This window comes from Natator depressus, chromosome 12, assembly GCF_965152275.1.
Source record: "Natator depressus isolate rNatDep1 chromosome 12, rNatDep2.hap1, whole genome shotgun sequence".
Lineage (NCBI taxonomy): Eukaryota > Metazoa > Chordata > Testudines > Cheloniidae > Natator > Natator depressus.
In genome coordinates this window covers 23,679,509-23,699,426 of record NC_134245.1, presented here as the reverse complement: position 1 = coordinate 23,699,426, position 19,918 = coordinate 23,679,509, and the positions used below count along the sequence as shown (strand labels likewise).

The 19,918-nt window shown below is 41.7% G+C and overlaps 1 protein-coding gene across 2 annotated transcripts in view; it reads left to right on the top strand.

The window, feature by feature from the left end:
• Window positions 1-19,918, top strand: part of CEP89 (centrosomal protein 89) — a 131,477-nt gene that overhangs the window by 9,077 nt on the left and 102,482 nt on the right. For both annotated transcript variants that reach the window (XM_074968723.1, XM_074968724.1), the window contains exons 5-6: window positions 6,749-6,854; window positions 10,235-10,263. In XM_074968723.1, coding sequence (XP_074824824.1) covers window positions 6,749-6,854; window positions 10,235-10,263 — 135 coding nt within the window. The remainder of the gene's footprint in view (window positions 1-6,748; window positions 6,855-10,234; window positions 10,264-19,918) is intronic.

Genomic DNA, 19,918 nt, shown 5'->3' with positions numbered 1-19,918 from the left:
GAATTCTATGGCAGAGGCAGGGATAGTTCTCCAGCCCAGCATTCAGCTGCCTTAACCATGAGACCATCCTTATTCTTCCTGCATTCCCCTGCCTCCTTTCCTACTTGTGCAACAAATGAGGCAGGGATCTTACAGTCAACTATGCTACCTTGATTCATCTCCAAAGCAGGTCCAGCTTGTGGACTGCAAGAGGCATGGGTCCTGTGGAAAAAATAGTATTATGTGATTTAAGACTGTATCATAATGTTTACAAACAAGGCCAAATTAAGGTTAGACAGGTAACCTTAATTCTGGCATTTCTTAAACTTTAGTGCTTAATGTAGCAATTTCAATTACATTTTTTCAACATAAGAAATTATACAAAAACTAGGTTTTTAAAAAACAACCTGAAACATGGAAATCACATCATATTGATACCCAAATGGCATTATACTGACACCCACATGGGTCATTAACAGGGTTGCAACATTTAGCCCACCTCACAGACCTCTATCATTTGAACTTACAGAGTACCTGATAACAATAGTAAGAAGTCATCCTCTCTGTGGACCAGCAATAGAGGGGGATGTGACACACTTTACCATTGGGTTTGAGAGCTGTTTGCTGACAGCAGAGGAATGATGAGACTCTGAAATCTTGGATTCCATTTCAGGCTCTGGAGAGGAATGGCTCAAGTGGTCCCAGACCCTTCTGTCTGTCCCTGCCTTACCCTACAAACTTGACCCCTTCTACCTAAACCATTCCTATCACCTTTCCACTCCCAGATTCCCCTTTGATGCTCCCTCACCGTTCCCAGTCCCCCCCCCTTCCCCACACACACCAGGACTCCTTGCTCAGCCAGTCTCGGTGTTCCTCCCCATCCCAGCTCCTCATCCAATCTGTTTTGTCCCATCTTTCTGGCCTCCAGTCATCTCCCCACTCTCTGGGCTTCTTATTCAAATCTCAGTCTCTGTCCCCCACCTCGCTCCCTTGTCCCAGTTTCTTCGCCCAGCCAGTCTCCGTTCTCCCCACAACCCTCGCTCCTCGTCAAATCTGTTTCCACACACACACTCCCACTGCTTCCTAGGCCCAGTCTCTTTGTCCAGCTGTTCCCAGCCTCCCCATTCCTCATTCAGTCTCAGTGCTCCCTCCCTCTCCAGCCATCTGGCTTTGAGTCTCTCCCCATCTCACACACAGTCTCCTTGCCCAACCCGTTTCAGCCTTTGTGTTTTGTCAGCTTCGATCGCCTTCCCCCATCCCCAAGTCCAGTCCCAGTGTCACCTGGCTTCTTCTGCCAGTCTATTCCTTTCCTTCCCCCGGTCCTTCCCTTGTCCTCTCTGCATTTGAGTCAGGCAGCTTCCTCCTTTGTGCTACCTGGGTGCCAGCAGGAAATCACTGAGAGAGCAGGAGAGACAAGATCTTTGCTCTCAGTTCCAGTGCCTGAGCCCACCCCAGAACTTCTGGAAGCAGCAACTGTAAGGGAAGTCTGGCATTGCCCCTATAGCCCTGGGGTGGAGCATGCTCAGTCAGTCTGTGAGGATGGTGCATGTGCATTCTGGTCAGCTGCACAGTGAGGAAATTTGGAAATTTTAGCAGTTGAACTTTAAAAATCTCTATTGAGCATACGTGAGCCAGTATTTTTAAGAGACTTAGAATTTGGCCAAATTTAGGTGGGTTATCACAGGAAAATCAAAAGACATGTCCCTCACAAAATGGCTACCCTCTTCCCCCCACTCCCAGCCAGATCTAGAGTCCCTCATGAAAGCATGAGGGCAATATAACTTGTCAGAGAAAAGGTTGCCTTTTTTAAATGTCAAAACATTTTTCCTTTGTCATGTTCTCAGAAAGAGTTGAAACTTTTCAGATAAAACTTTCCAATAAAATTCAACCTGAGGCAGGTATCGAGTCTGGAAAATTTCAGCCCAATTGGATAAAGTTTGACAAAATTATGAATAACTGAAAACATGGTTTTATAATGGGAAGTATCAGGCAACCTTAAAAATTGCTTATTTTTATGGGCCTACCTATAGCTGGAGGGACAGTAAGAGTTGGTAGCATAGTTTTAGCCACTCAGGACCCCAAACCTGTCACGAAGGAGGTGTGATTGTTCCCCAGTTACATTAAATCAAATAGCTTCATAGAGCATTTATTAATCAGCAGAAAAAATAAAGCATCCTACTCTTTTAAGGACACCATATACCCACAACTGGGAATTCTCCGCCCTAATCAAGGGTAAAGGTATCTGTCAAGATTTCCCTTAACCAGATCCAAAATAAAAGGACAAAATAGTTTCTCACTTACTGTTTTCCCCACAGCATAGCACAGCTTTCTCCTGGGATCAAGATTTTCTGTACAGCAGATTTTTCGTGAGAGTTTTGTTCCAGTCCAGGAGCCTCCTAAACCTCTTTTTCCTCCCAAAAAGGAATAAATCCATGTACTAATGCCTTCTATTTATTTCTTCCTGTTCTAATGAGCCCCAGCTGGAGGATCCACCCTTCATAACTGGTTTCAGAGTAGCAGCCGTGTTAGTCTGTATTCGCAAAAAGAATAAAAGAATAAATGGACACAAATCAGATGTCAAGAATTATAACATTCATAAACCAGTCGGAGAACACTTCAATCTCTCTGGTCACACGATTACAGACATAAAAGTTGCGAAATTACAACAGAAAAACTTCAAAACCAGACTCCAGTGAGAGACTGCTGAATTGGAATTCATTTGCAAATTGGATACAATTAACTTAGGCTTGAATAGAGACTGGGAATGGTTAAGTCATTATGCAAGGTAGCCTATTTCCCCTTGTTTTTTCCTACCCCCCCCCACTGTTCCTCAGACGTTCTTGTTAAACCCTGGATTTGTGCTGGAAATGGCCCACCTTGATTATCATACACATTGTAAGGAGAGTGATCACTTTAGATAAGCTATTACCAGAGTGGGGTGGGGGGGAGAAAAAAACCTTTTGAAGTGATAAACATGCATTTTTTCATGGTCTGTGTGTATAAAACATCCTCACTGCATTTTCCACTTTATGCATCTGATGAAGTGAGCTGTAGCTCACGAAAGCTTATGCGCAAATGAATTGGTTAGTCTCTAAGGTGCCACAAGTACTCCTTTTCTTTTTCCTTCATAACTGGAAGCGCAGACAGTTTCTTTGATGTGAGGAAGGCCCCTCTCTCATTTCCTCCACTTCAGGCTGTGAATCTTTTCCTTGCCTGATTGGATTTGGAGTCATTCCATCTTGGAAAAAAATAATTCTGTTTCTTGCAGTATTTTCTCAAGACATAGTAGGAAATAACTTGTTACCTTGCATATAAAGGTATTTTAGGGAGCCTAATGATCAGTAACATCAAAACTGCTACTTTTATTAATCAAAAGGTAAGCTAAACAATAAATTTTGTTCCTAATGTATTAGAATTGCCTGAATTTCTGGTAAATTTAAAACAATGTATGCATTGAATATTATGACTATCATCTCTAGCAACCAAGTAAGTGGCTCTTTTGCGCTTAGACACATTAGGAATTGAAAATATATATGTTCAGCTGGAAAAGTTACAGATACCTGGTATAGAAAGATTCTCTCATTCACCAACAAGTAAAAAACAATCTGCAACTTAATTTGGAAAACTTTTGTTTGATTTACACATTACACCCCATTTCCTGATTCTGCTTTCGCACCTGTTTTACACTAGTCCGTCCCCATTGACGTAAGTGGAATTAATTCTGAATGACATTGGTATAATAGAAATAGGAGTCAGTTCCATCACCTTTGCTTTACGTAAACGTTGACATCATTTTATGTATATTTCTTAATGCAAGAAAGTCTTGAGTCCTGGCACCAAAGGATACATTCACTGGCCTTACTTCAGTTACAAATAGAAAACTGATATAATCGTGGCCATAAGGTGGAGCTGTTTCTATATTTTATGGTTTTTTTTATGACAAAATATAGGGTGAAATCAAGTTTAAAATAAAAGAATTGCAGTTTCAAAATAGTTTAAAAAATTTTTACATTTATTTGAAATATATTTTCTGGAAGGGACGCTGTGAAGGCTGGTTGGCCTGAAAGTTGACCTACCAGCTTTTTATTGATGCATAAAAATAGTTAAAATCTACAAAACAGTATATTGGCAAAATTGAACATCAGTTTAAGCTATTCAAAAACCTACATTAATGATTAGAAATAGCAGACTCCATTTCTTTAAACTTGTACAACTGAGTGAACATAAAGAAAAGGAGTACTTGTGGCACCTTAGAGACTAACACATTTATTTGAGCATAAGCTTTCGTGAGCTACAGCTTATGCTCAAATAAATTGGTTAGTCTCTAAGGTGCCACAAGTACTCCTTTTCTTTTTGCGAATACAGACTAACACAGCTGCTACTCTGAAACCTGAGTAAACATAGTACCTATTTACTTATTTATTTACTAAGATATATTAAGAGCATCCTTTCAAGCTCTGTGCACATATACAAACAAAAGGATAAATAAAACCAAAACCTCCATCACCCAAAGACACTAAATGATATAGCACATTTTAATAGCACACTTAGCTCATTTAATAAGTTAAGTCCTAATGCAGCCACCACCACTAAATAATAATTTGCACTCAACCATTCCCAACCGCATCCTTCAACCCACTCTTCCCTGAAAAGCCTGGGGAAATAGATGAGCGTCTGCAGCAGGCCCTGAAGGCCAAATAATATGGCCTTTGTCAGAGTAGGTGGGAGGTGAGTTAGAGTCAAAGGCCTGTCATAGAGATGGAGCTGTTAGCTTGAGCATCTTTGGAGATGTTCACAGTGTGCTTCAGTATTACCTAAAGAGACAGGTGGTCCCTCTGATAGTCTGGACCCAAACCATTGAGCGTTTTACAGGTGAAAAAACACTTAAAATTCTACGTGGAAACTAGTTGGAAGCCAGTACAGATCTCAGACTGTTAGTATACTGTTCTCTGTGCTTGTAGCACCACTTAATATGCAGACATCTATGTGCCACACCAATTTATGTTTCCAAATACCTTAAAGTGTAGCCCCATTGACAGTACATTTGAATAATCTAATCTTTAGGTGATGAGGGATGCATAGTCCTCAGAATCAAAATCTCTTTGGGGTTATTGTTTCATCCAGTCTAATTGCAGACTCAAGTGTCAAACAGGAACTGATTTACTGTATGTTATAAAGATTACTTTTTAAACTAGAAGTACAAGAAATACCACTTTTACAAATATTGAAAGCTTAGATACTGCTCCAGTATCACAGTGATGAGCAGATAGATGCCTGTGTGAGGAAGTGGAAATTTTTGGTAATATGTTTGATTCCTATATGTGCCTCAGTTTCCCTCTGTACTTTGCATTCCCACCCAGTGAGGGGCAAAAGGGTTAACACTGCTCTTGGAACAGCACAGGAGATATGAAGTGTGTGTGTCACTTCCTTGTCTGGGTGAAATGACTGGGTTGTTAAGGTACTGGTTGAAATTAACCCAGATCAACAGAGGGTCCAGAAAGTGAATGATCTACATTCAACAGTGAGAAGCAGTGGCAGGCGGGGGTTGTGAACTCAGGTTTGGCTGCTCTCACCTGCGGTGAGAAAAGAGAGAGAGAGACGGACAGAGATGGAGTCCATTTGCACTAGCTTAGTTGGGTTGGACTATGGCTAACCTTTGCCTGTCTTTGCAAACCTAAGGACTTGCAGATTCTGTAGGCTGCCTGCTGTCTCTGGAAATACTCACTGGGAGTTGAAGGGGTACAGTACAAGCCTCCCATGAGAGTCTGGCGTGGCTGGATGTGCTGCAGGGAGCCACGGAGAAAGACAGGTTTGCAGTGCCTGAAGGCCCAGTCTTGGAGGTTAGGGACCTGCCCCTGCAGAACCATGTGGGTCCTCAGGGCCTGGCACACTGAAGGAATCACTCCCAAGGGACTGGTTACAAGCTGGGCATTCACCAGATCCCGTGGATCCATGACAGCATGCCTAGAGACTGAGAGATTGTGAATCGTACAGCAGTTATCAGAAAGACCCCGTATCTTTGATACCAGTAGATTTTTCCATGTTGTGGATTTGGATTTTCTCTGCCTATGAGAGAGAGCAGTTTAACGCTCCTAGGGCACACGTAGAGTGCAATTTGGAGCTTTGTGCCAAAATGATATTAAAAATTTAACAGACAGAAAGAAAAGTAACAGAGTAGATGAGAAGCAGCAAAATGCTATGTCTGTGAAAGGAAGCAAAAAATACCCTGAGGTGAAGCAGAGAGAGGGTAGTCAGTGAAAGGGGAGAGAGAAGTGTATGGGGTGCTGGTATGTAGTTGACAGGTAAAACAGCTCAGACAGTACAATCTTAAGGTATATTATATTCTTGATTCCCTAAATATGCACACAGTAATTTTATTGAACAGGTTGAGATATATTGTATATATGTTTTATGTATAAACAGTGAGTTTAGATACTGTATGTAATAAGTGAAAGATAAGGTGCTTTTACAGACTTATTAACTGAGCAAAATAGAGGGACCATTACCTTGTTGTGACCTAAGAAAATACCATAATTCCTTATCTACTGTTAATTACTGTTAAGATTTTCATGCATGTAAATCTAAAGGAAAAAAATGGAAAATATGGATTTAAGTATTATCTTAAGAGATTTCTGTGCAACAATCATTCTAAGGACTGGTGTGAGCATTAATGCTATAAATGTGTCACATGCGCTTGCCTGCTTGCAAATGTGCATGGTCTGTTTTTAGGATGTTAATATGGTTACTTCTCTGTGATATTTTCATCCAGGGAAAGCTTCCAGTATCTCCTAGTGTTGATGTTGATGAGAATGAAATTTCTTCCCATGAAGCTACGTTTCCGATTTTAGTAGACCAGTCAAATATACAAGTGGAAGGTAAACAAACATACTTTTAAAGTGATTTTTTTCTACTTTTTAACGTTCCAGGGTAAATACTAACTATGGTATACAATCTGTTGCTTAAATCAGCCTCAGTACCAGATGATGGGAGGATAGCTATTGTAACGCCTATTTTAACAATGTCCCCAGCAATGTTCCCTCTAATTTTTAACAGGCCGTGTGCGCAAAAAATTTCATCTGTGCCACCGCCAAAAGAAAAAAAAAAGACAGAGTGTCGCCACCGAAGCGCAAAAAAAAAAAAAAAAAAAAGCCAAAGCTGGAGTGCGCGGTGTTTCTCCGTGTGTGCGGGGTTTAAGATCTATGTGCACACACACACAGCTTGGAGGGAACAGTGGTCCCCAGAGGTGATCCTGGCAATTACAGGCCTAACTTGCATACCACGCAAATTGTTTAGACTACAGTAAAGAACAAAATTATCAGACACAGTGATAAACACAGTGTGTTTGAGAAGAGTCAGTAGCTCTTTTGTAAAGGGAAATCATGCCTCACCAATCTATTAGAATTCTTTGGCCAGTCAGTAAAGATGGACAAGGGTGATCCAGTCAATATAGTACACCTGGACATTCAGAAAGTCTTACAGACAGGGTCCCTCATGAAAGGCTCTAAAACAAACTTAGCAGTCATGTGATAAGAGGGAAGGTCCTCTCATGGCTCAGAAACTGGTAAAACGATAGGAAACAAAGGGTAGGACTAAATGGTCAGTTTTCACAATGGAGAGAGGTAAATAGTGGGGTCTCCCAAGGATCTATACTGGTACTTGTGCTGTTCCGTCTATTCATAAATGATCTGGAAAAAGAGGTGAACAGTGAGGTGGCAAAATTTGAGGACAATACAAAATTATTCACAATAGTAAGTCCAAAACTGACTGCGAAGTTACAAAGGGGTCTCGCTAAACTGGGTGACAAAATGGCAGATGAAATTCAGTGTTGATAAATGCAAAGTAAATAAATAATCCTAACTATACATACAGAATGATGGGGTCTAAATTAGTTATTACGACTCAAAAAAGAAATCTTGGAGTCATCGTGGATAGTTCTCTGAAAACATCTGCTCAATGTGCAGCAGCAGTCAAAAAAGCTAACAATGTTAGGAGCCATTAGGAAAGGGCTCGATAATAAGATAGAAAATATAATGTCACTATATAAATCCATGGTATACCAACACCTTGAACACTGTGTGCAATTCTGGTCGCCTCATCTCAAAAAAGATAGAATTAGAAAAGGTGAGAGAAGTACAACAAAAATGATTAGAGGTATGGAACAGCTTTGAGGATTGGGTCTGTTCATCTTACAAAATAGATGACTAAGCAGGGATATGATAGAGGTCTATAAAATCATGAATGGTGTGGAGAAAATGAATAGGGATGTGTTATTTACCACTTCACCTATCACAAGAATTAGGGGTCACCTGAGGAAATTGATAGGCAGCAAGTTAAAAAAAACCATAAGGAAGTACTTCTTCGAACAATGCACAGTCAACCTGTGGAACTCATTGCCATGGGATATTCTGAAGGCCAAAACTATAACTGGGTTAAAAAATGAATTAGACAAGGTCATGGAAGATAGGTCCATCAATGGCTATAAGCAAAGATTGTCAGGGACACAACTCCATGCTCTGGGTGTCCCTAAACCTCCAACTGCCAGAGGTGGGTCCTGGATGTCAGGGGATGAATCATTCAAAATTGCCCCATTGTGTTCATTCCCTCTGAAGCATCTGGCACTGATCAGAGGCAGGATTCTGGCCTAGATGGACTGATCTGACCGGTATGGCTGTTCTTATGTCTTCAGTAAGGCCAGGATTTTTACCCAAAACTTTGCCTTCATACAAATTTGTGTGATCTGAAACTACCTATTATGTGTCAGTCCTTTTATGCAGCCCTACTAAATAGCCATCCCCAAAGACTTCAGTAAAGCCTTTATTACTTTACTGTCTTCTTTATTTTTCCTATCATTAACATTTTTCTGCCCACTGAAGAGCTTTCAGTTTTAATGCCTACTATTTCAGTGACTGTTTAGGTTATGTGACTCCTTATTTTATTTACTGATATTGAGAAATCTGTATTCCTACAACAGCAGTCTAATCAGCTCTTTAGAAAGAGCCGAGCCAGTCACCCAATTGGCAAGAAACCTGTTTCTCAGTAATAACCCTACTTAGAATATCAACTGCTGTGGACATGAGGATTCATTAAGCCATGACTGCTCTAATACTAAATCAGAATGCTATATTGAAGCAGGTGGATGTCTTTTTGTGGACTCTTCAAATCTGAAACATTTGCTTCTGAATTTTTCTGTTGTCCAGGGTCTCCTGGACAAGGTTGTACATGATGGGTGAAATCCTGGCCCCCTTGAAGTCAATGTATTACCATTGGCTTTAAAGAATCAGGAATTCACCCTAAAGTTGTAGGCATGTTAATATCAGTAACTTTTTCACACATTTCATTTAATCAATCAGGTCCTTGTGACTTGTAGGACTTGCAGTCTCCAGTGGATCCCAGGGCTTTGTTGTATTGCTGTTGCATGTGTGCTCAGTCCCACGGAAGTCAATAGGAGTCATGTGTGTTCAGTAGTAACAGGAAAGAGCCACCAGAGTTTAATTTTCTCTTGCTCCTAGTGCAGAAAAAATAAAAGATTTTGGTGTAAGTTTGTATGTTTTTCTGTGGGAGCAGAGTCAAAGGAGTATTCGTTTGGAGGTCAGGACTGATAACACACATAATGTATTTTGCAGTAGTTCGTATTCCATTGCTGCTCTATGATTGAGCAAACATTAATGTCAAGAGTTTCTTTGTATCTGCATTTCTTACAAGAAAATGTATTTCTAGTTATAAAATGGGTGTTGGAAGATATATGTCTAATACTGAAGTTTGTGTCTACAGTAGCATTATTTGTACATTCTCCCTATCATACATAAGGGATTCCCATATATAGAAGTTATATGCAGGAATCAGAGATAAAATCTTCCCTACATTTGAAACTGAAGCAGTTTTAACTTGTATATACCAAACATGCTCTGTTTTCATTTGATATCTTTTTGTTCAATGTTCCCATTTAGCATCTTATAAAATAAGTTTTTTAGGGGGAATTTAAGTACTTAGGAAGAGAAGGGACTAACAGCACTTTCTTGAGCTAGGCATATTATTGTCAGTTGATATTATAATATTATAATGTTGATATTATAATAAAATGACTGGATTATAATGGCAGAGGAGTTAAATTATCTAATCTGTGCACTCATTTGGGAATATTTGCTTAATGTGGCCTGCAGTAGGTTTGCATTTCCCTATAGTCTTATGATTTATGGACTTGTAAAGATTTTTGTTTTGAATTGATTCAAAGACCATCTTTTTTTTTCCTTAACAGAAGATGAACCTCCTGTTTTGAATGTAAAGGTAAGAGTTTGGTGAAGGTATTGATTACGATGCATTTTGAAAAAAAGTGTCATCCGTGATTGATGATTAAGAATTGCTCTGATGAGAATTATTTTGTTGTCACCAGGGAGCCTTTTACAATTGACCTACAGGTTAATTGTGATAATCATTTATTTTGAAAGATCCCAAAGCACATTATATGGACGGTCTCTATATAGGGATCATTCACCCTTTAGTGAAATGCAACCACTGTTGAGGTGGAGCACAGCAGCAATGCAGGATGCAGAAACACTACATAACAGATTCAGACAAGCACTGAGGAAGAAATAAGTGAAAATGCAAGGGGAATTTAGGGAGGTAGCATATAAAAACAAGAGACACATGTAAGTGGTAAAGTTCAGAATCTGTTCCAAGCTTCACCAAGGTTAAGGGGATTTGGTGTTCCAGTTGGGCCATCCCTAATAATAACCTGAGCTATATTTTGGCCAGGACGCTGGGTTTAACAGTTCCTACTCTTGTGGAAAGTAATGTAGGCTCAGTGTCCCATAATTACCTTGCTGGGACATTGGTTTAGTACCAGTGGAGGAAGTGAGTGCCCCATCAAGCCTCCAGTGTTATAATTTCTTCTTTGGGTGCTTGTCTGTATATATTCCACCCCGTGCACTTGAGATTGGATTCATTTAGCCAGCAGTTTCGTTGGCAGTTATGATTGTGCTTTGAGTGTCCACATGTCTCCAGCTGAGTGCGCAAAAGATGGGGCAACCCCAGCCACCTTCAGTCCCTTCTCGCCTCCACTGGCTACAAGTCAGAACTGGCAGGGTCGAGTTTCTTCATTCACTGTGCTGACTATTCTTTGTTATGTAAACAGTAAATGTAGGTACTTAGCAGTTAATCAGTCGTTAGTGCTACACAGTAATTCACTCCTTTGTTTACCTGTGAGTTAGGCCCTGTTGCGGGGTACATCATTATGACTGAACACAAATCTCCAGGTTTTAAAAATTGTCCTTCATATTAGGCTGTAATGCCTCTCAATGATGAGCATACCATTTGTTGATTGTGTCTGGGTGAGAAGCACATTGCAAAAAGATGTGCTCTCTGTAAATTATTTTCTAAAAGAACCCAAAGAGCTAGGAAATCTTATCTGAAAATGCTCCTGCTGAAAAGGTCAGTGCATCCTGCGGAAGTGTCAGTAGTAAGGCCCTGTAGCAGTGTCTTCCGTCAGTCTACCAAGTCAGCCAGGCTGCCTGATGGACATTCCTGCTTGATTGACCGAGGAACCTAGCACGCCGGTTCTTAAGCCAGCAGCAGTTCTCTGGCTGTTGAACGCACGTGTCTGTGGATTCTCTGCCTCCCTCTGCTTACCTCATTCCAAGACCTGCTCCTGCTCTGCTCCTCCACTGCTTGAGCCTAGACCTTGCCATGCTCCCAACCTCACTTCAGCCTAGACCTGCAGTGACATTCCCCAGGGTACAATCTGGATTGCTGAATAGCTGCATCGCCTGAGTTCTCCAACCTGGGATATATTTTTACACTGCTTTACTGGTGAACAGCCACCCCTGGCCAGTTAACACACAGCCTCCAGCATGTAACTAGCTCCCAGCTGCACAGTATTAAGTGTTACTGGCTAGCCACTCATGAATTACACTGCAGAAGAACAGCAGCAGATTCTCTAGTCCCAGACTTTCCACCAGAAATGTGCATCTTGTATTGTCCGGCACCTTACTGAACAATGCAAGCTCATATAAAGTCCAACGTTTCATCAATGGAAAATGATATGCACCAGCTGTTATCCCAAATTGAGTTTCCCAATCTGAACACACTGGTTTGATAAAACAGTGAAACACGTTTATTAAGTACAGAAAGAAAAGAAAGATTTTAAGTGACTACAAGTAATGAAGTATAAAAGTCAGGATTGGTTACAACAGAAATAAAAGATAAAATGTGAGCTAAATGCCTAACTTAACAAGCTAAGTACATTTAAAAGCAAAAAGATTTCTCTTACCATAAGCTTACAACAGTCTTTACTGGCTGAAAAGCCTCCCAGCCATGACTCCCCCTCCCCCAAGTTCAGTTCTTTGAGAGTCGTTGATGTCACGAGCAGAGATGGAGGAGAGAGGTCAAGCATTTTTCTCCCCTCTTTATAATTCAATTTGTTGTGCTGCAAACATCCTAGCTGAGTCCTGGTGACAAACAGTGCCTTGTGGATGTGAGGTTTGAACCATTATTGTGAGGAAATTCAAATTTCTTGTTCATGCCTTCCCCCACCAGAGAATTGTTGCATAACTAAGTGATAGCCCACTTGACTTTGTTGATACCTGTCTGGGAGTGCCAGTCGTTGTCTTTAAAGAATTGGTTTGGGCCTGCCTTTTGAACTCTGGAATGTGTTACAGCAATTTTATACAGTAGAAACTTATAACTTTACATACAATATTGATACACGTTTAACCAGGACAATAACATGCAGCGGATGATGAGTTTTTAAATGATTCCTCAGAAGGCATACTTTGTACAAAATTTATCATAGTCTTGTAAAAGTGGTGAACTTAATGGTATAGACTGTCACCTGCCCAGCACCCAGCCTTGTTCCAGTCTTGTCACTGCCTTGGAACCCACCCTGCTCCTGCCTTCCCTGACTCCAGCTAATCTGGTTCTGACCCTCAGACCTAGTTCTGTCTCAACTCTTGGCTCTGGCATTTGAACTCTGGACTTTGGTTCTGACCTCCAGCTCCGATTCCTGGCTCTGACTCTACTTTGACCTTGGGCTGTGGCATTTGGATTCCAACCACTAGGCCTGGCCACTTGCGACCTCTTCCCGATAGGCAGCAGCTTCTGAGCACTCGTCATATAAAAGTACTCCCATTGTGTCCTTAACTTGTGAAGTCAAAGTAAATGCTTCTAAAAAGCCATTCTCCTTGTCTGGTAAAATCTCAAGGGTTCAGACGAGAAAGGAGTACCAAGACCACACAAAAAATAGATCTTACTCTTCTTCACCAGGTCCTTCCTCAGGGAGCCATAAATCCTCTTGAACCTCAGGGGGAAAGGTAGCAAGGCCCCAGAAGGGTTGCTCTGGCCCATGGTAAGGCACGAGTCACCGTGCCTCAAGACCAGCTCCCTTGATACCACTTACATTGCCCAGTATCATCCTCCAGGTCCTGAGGCCCCTGGTACCATGTCTCTGGTACTGACGCCATCTACTCACCTGTCTTCATGTTTGGTACAACAGATTTGGTACCAAAATTGTATATAGCCTCAAAAGACGTACTGGTCGTTTTGGTACTGGGATCCCCACTGTTGCAGTGCTGAAGCTTCCTCCTTTGGCATCGACTGCTGCTCCAGTATGGGAAATGAGGACATCAATGGTACTGACCAGAGCATCATCTGAAAGTGCTTTCAGCACACCAGCTGATACAGCCTCTCCTCATAGGGAGGACTATTCATTCTCAGGTACTGAGGGCATTAGAGAGTCTTCTCTGGTTTGTTCCCTAAGATCCAGATATTTAGGGCAATTTACACCTGAGAGGGAATGATGGGATGAATTTTATTACTCTAGGCATTGAAGCTCAAAGAGGCTCAAAGTATGCGCTGGTATCATTGCCCTTGGCCGTAGCCCTTACTGCCTATCAATAGCCTTGGACTTATTGGGCTCTGTGAAGGATTCACTATGCTAGAAGACCAGTGTCTACTTCTCAAATCAGGACTAGTTCCCTTTCTCCACTGCACAAGGCGGCTTTACAGCCAGCTCAGTCTGTTCCTGCATCAACTGAACAGGCTAATGGCTCAGATGAAGAGAGTCTCAGTTAGAGGACCATCTTTCACCAGCTCATATGTCCCCATCATTCCTGGATGAGGCTGTACTTGTTGAGTTATCTTTGTCAATTAGTATAGCCTCAACAGATGACAACAAGATGTTCCAAGACTTGTTACTCAGAATGGCTAACATGCTGGAGCTTCCAGTTGAGGTAGTTCAGGAAAAAAAAAATCACACAAGCTTCTGCTCATCTTGCACACCTCGGTACCTGGACATCTTGCAATTCCCATCAGTTAGGGACTTTCAGAGCCAGCTAAATTGCTCTAGCAGACAGCTGTCTCTCTGGTACCAATATTGATGAGAGCAGACCATCACTACCAGGTTTCTTCCTATGACTTTGGGCATATCCCACTCCAGGTTCAATAGTGGTTACTACATCAAATGAGAGATCACATTGAAATAACACCAAAAGACAAGGAAAGCCCCCCAAAACAATTTATTCTGATGGAAAAATTACTTCACATCATGCCTCCAAGTGAGAATCACCAACTACCAAGACCTTTTGGTTAAATATGATTAATTGAAGTGGGATTCAATGGTTAAATTTGCCAAAAGCCTTCGTCAAGACAATAGGGAAGATTTTAAGTTGCTCTTCACTGAAGGTCAGCTTGTGACATGCACATGCCTCCAAGCAGTGCTTTGTGCTTCAGATGATGATCTCAAGTGTTACGAAGAGATCCTCAAAGAATTTCAAGTAGCAATTGAGGCTCTTGCATTTAGCACTCTTCAGTGCTAAAACAGTTGAGGCCTTACACTGAAGGACTTGCAAAAGTACATCAGTTGTCAGCCACAGCATTTACTCCCAATATAGGCAGCCTGAACCACCTAGAAAGTGTCAAAAATTTCTGAGAAGGAAGTAGTTTGGATCCACCACAATATCTGCTTATTAGTCTCTCTCATGATCCAGGCAGCAGATTTGACTTCTTGTTTGGGAGTGGTATACAAATTCTTTTTGATATTCCAATTATATCCCCTCCATATGGGAGTTACTTGTTTCATTGTGGGGTGTGGAACACTGTCATTAAAGCCTACTGAGTTCTGGAAATCTTGGCTATTCCATTCAGTTCCAGACCAAGGGTGCTGGAGCCCTCCCAAAAGATGTTAGTGATAGATGTCTCCACACTAGGATAAGAAACCCAATCTTCAAACACAGTATACTTGGACTTCTGGGGAAATATGACTCCACATAAATGTCTTTGAGCTAAAAGCCATTTATTGGGCATGCACAGCTTTCTTCCTGCTTCTGAAAGGACTGATAATTCAAATCATGATGGACATTCCATGTTTTATATAACAAGCAAAGGGGAGCAAGATCCATTCCCCTATGTCAGGCAGCTGTATATCTATAGAACTTTTGTATCCACCATGAAATTACTCTCATAGCAGTACATTTGTCAGGATTACAGAACATAATGACAGATCACCTCAGCACACAATTTTCAAGTGACCACAAGTGGTCAGTAACAGCATAATCCAAGACATTTCTAAAGTGGGGTTATCACACCATATACCTCTTTGCCAACAAAGAAAACAAGAAATATAAAAAGCTCTGCTCCAGAAAGGAAATAATTAGGGATTCCTATTTGATGCATTCGTGATAACATGGTCCCTGGACTTTGTCACAGTTTCAGGGCAACTGTACCGATATTCCCCCTTGTGATCCACCAAGGGCACGCATTTTAGGCATTGGCTCTCAGACATTGCCTCTCATGGGCAGAGACTTGTGTCTCACTCCTTCCTGACCAGGAGTGTTAAGGCTGCACAGATCCATGCCTTACAATGTGATAGCCCGAGCAAGCAGACTGCCTAAAAAGCCAGCACCTGTGCTTTGCTTTCTCTCTGAGGAAGCTATGACCATTGTATTGCCTGCAGTTGTAAGTTACCATACAGCTCCTTCTAAGCAAGCACATTTATTCTTAAGGTAAATGCATTACAGAGAAAATATGTTGAAAACAGTAAAACAACCTAAAAAGCTTACCTGAGGTCATCCCAACCTCAAGTTCTGGTAGGTGCCAGTCCTTCAAAACCGACAGCTAGGTTTTCCCAGGGTTACAGGTTCATCTGTCTTAGAACCAGAACAACAACTGGCCTGATCAGCCGTTTCTCTATGTAGCTCAGGTCTTTGATCTTGGCCTTTTTTATTAGGTAATGATCAGACAATGGTGTTCTCTTCAGGGCGTAGTTACAAAAGGCTGGATTTTTGCATAACCGTAGTTGAGGAATTTGCATTAACTTTTCCCTAGGGATTCCTTAGGAAATCCACATAATTGTCCCAAAAGTTCATACCTGTGTGGTACGTTTTCAGTATAGTCTTTTGAACTCCCAGGTTCTACATCTCTTCACATTTTCCCCCTTAAAGAGGTTACGTACAATCCTGTCCCACAATAAAACAAACTTAATACAATAAGGTCTTTCAAGAAATTGCCATATCTTTCACAGGTCTGATGTACACTTATCCTCCCGTTCCATTAATCCCGAGGGTTCTCAGAAAGCCTAGGCAGGACTCAGCCAAAATGATTATGGTAGCTCCAGCATGGCTGACAATTCTGGTACTGGGACCTAAACAATCTCCCCATCCAAATTCTGATACGGTTGCCTCTTCAGGCAGACATAATATTGCAGAGATGCAGTCAAATCTTCCATCCCATTCTATCTACTCTGAACCTCACAGTACGGATGCTGTCTGGCTGATCTCCGTGGAAAGATACAGTTCATCTGAAGTACAAAGTATCCTAATCCATAACAGAAGACTCAATGAGGCGTGCTTATGCAGCTAAATGGAAGAAATTCACTGTCCAGGTGCAATAACGGCAGTATCCCCATCCTTGTCACAGATACCAAACATACTGGACTACCTTCTCTCTTTAAAGAACTCTGGACTGTCAGTGAATTCCCTGAGGATCACCTAGCAGCCATCTCACTAGCAGCAGTTTTTCACTCTCCAATTCAGGGGTATTTCATATTTTCACACCCTACGCTGGCTAGATGTTTGAAAGGCTTTATGTGGGTATGTCCCTGTCAAGGTTCCTTCCCCACTCTGAACTCTAGGGTACAGATGTGGGGACCTGCATGAAAAACCCCCTAAGCTTATTTTTACCAGCTTAGGTTAAAACTTCCCCAGGGTAAAAACTATTTTACCTTTTGCCCTTGGACTTTATTGCTGCCACCACCAAGCGTCTAACAAATATATAACAGGGAAAGAGCCCTCTTGGAAACGTCTTTTCCCCCCAAATCCTCCCAAACCCTACACCCCCATTCCTGGGGAAGGCTTGATAAAAATCCTCACCAATTTGCATAGGTGAACACAGACCCAAACCCTTGGATCTTCAGAACAATGAAAAAGCAATCAGATTCTTAAAAGAAGAATTTTAATTGAAGAAAAAGTAAAAGAATCACCTCTGTAAAATCAGGATGGTAAATACCTTACAGGGCAATCAAATTCAAAACATAGAGAATCCCTCTAGGCAAAACCTTAAGTTACAAAAAGACACAAAAACAGGAATATACATTCCATTCAGCACAACTTATTTTATCAGCCATTTAAACAAAACAGAATCTAATGCATATCTAGCTAGATTACTTACTAAGTTCTAAGACTCCATTCCTTTTCTGTTCCTGGCAAAAGCATCACACAGACAGAGAGAACCTTTGTTTCTCCCCCCCTCCAGCTTTGAAGTTATCTTGTCTCCTCATTGGTCATTTTGGTCAGGTGCCAGCGAGGTTATCCTAGCTTCTTAACCCTTTACAGGTGAAAGGGTTTTTCCTCTGGCCAGGAGGGATTTAAAGGTGTTTACCCTTCCCTTTATATTTATGACAGTCCCTTAGTCATTGAGGCTCACCCTCCTTGGGATCTAAATATTGTACTAATGGGGTTAATAGGCTCACCTGTAGACCCACTGGCAACATGTTCCCTGTTTTACCTTTCCATTAAAACAGCTTTCTGGTAGCAGTAATATTGACCAGAAAGGTAGAGGAGATACAGGCAGTCATGGCAGGACCCCCGTGTGATGGGTTACCTTCCACTCCAGGGTGCCACCTGATGTACTGGAGTCCCAGTGAGCCCGCCTGTTCCACCAGTCTGGGCTCCCTCACCCTGTCCTGCTGTGCCAGGCCCTCAAGCCTCGTGTAGCGCACACACAGGTGGGGACACACCCTAGAAACCCAGGATTGTATTGTCTTGCGGTGCACAGAAAACTGGCATTTTTCACAGGCCAGACACCTTTTCCAGCCCGGGCTCAGCTCTTCTCTCATCTCCCCCTGCCCTTGTTTTTCAGATGTTCTCAGCAGTCATCCTGGGCGGGGATTCAGTGAAGAATGAGCTCTGATTAACTCACTTCCCTGCCTTAAATAGAATTTACATATGGCGGGAATCCTTTGTTTCCCAGTTTAGTCCCCACCCCCATTAGTGGAAAAATACTAGTAGGCCAAGATGGGGTCCAATACCAGGTGACATGATCACATGATCCTTCAGTGACAAAGCAGTATCCCAGGAAGCTTCTCAGGAAGGTGGGAGATTAGCATCTTCAAAGTCCTATTGTTCTCCCTAATGGCCCATTGACTAACCAGCCAGATTGCATTTTGTCTGGTGGGCATTCCCCAGGTGCAGATATTTTTGTAATTGATACATAGTCCATATTCCTAACTTCAGATACAGAAATTATACTTGTATACAAATAGGATAATCATATTCAGTAAATCATAACCTTTCTAGTTGTACTGCACATGACCAACCTTGCACAGAACACATCTTAGTTTTGCCATATTCATATCATAATATCTCTGAAGAATATGGGGCATAGGGTCACACCCCATATGCAATTTTTCATAAAGAGAGGGTGTCATTGAAACACCAACTGCAGTGATCCTTGACCGTAACTTGAATCTAGTCATCCATCTACCTATTTTTCCCTTAAAACTACATTCAGATAAAAGGTGAGGTGTAGCTTTTCACCCTAGATGGTCTTAGAGCCCTTGCTTTCTATATAGATAGAACTAAGTCACTGAGACTATCCACAAGATTATTCATAGTTTATGGATACAGGGCTAAAAGACAGGTCATTTCAACACAGTTTCTGACTGGATTTCTGCTTGTATCTAGCTGTATTATGAATTAGCAAGATAGTCCCATCTAGGAGACTAACAGCTCACCCTACTGGGGCACGATAGAGTGAGCACTACTACTGGAGCATCCTCCTGTGAGAAACGTTCCCATATTGGAGATAGGTAGGGCAGCTATTTGCAGTGCAGTACATATATTCACCCAGCATTATCCTGTAGTGGAGGTATCAGGATCTGATGCTAATTTTAGTGGAGCAGTCTTACAACTGCTATTTAGGAAGACTCCTAGCACTCACCTTCAGTGATCTAGGTCACTGCTTCTGAGTTACCAACTGTGGAATATATATGGACAGGCACTGAAAGAAAAGGAAATGTTTACTTACTTACAGTAGGTGTGGTTCTTTAACATGTATTGTCCATGTATATTCCACGACCCATCTCTCTTCCCCGCTAGTATGAAGTCTGATAACACCTTGATTCTGTATTGGCAAAGGAACTGAGGGGCTGTTGGGATTGCCTCTTCCTTTATGTCCTTAATAGGAGGCATGAGGACTCTCAGGTCAGCCCCCAAAAGACTGCTGGCCAAAAGAATCCAAACTCAAGTGCATTGGGTGCATGCACACCCACCAGTAAAATATATATGGACAACAAATCCAGAAGAAACACAGCTACTGTAAGGTAAGTAACTGTTATTCCTGCAGAATCTACAGGCAGTCTCTTGATCCAGCCCTACTCTGCTTTGCTTCACAGGATCACAGCACGACTTAGGGAGGCTCTTGTACCTTCACCAGCACTTTGTTGAGTAAGGGA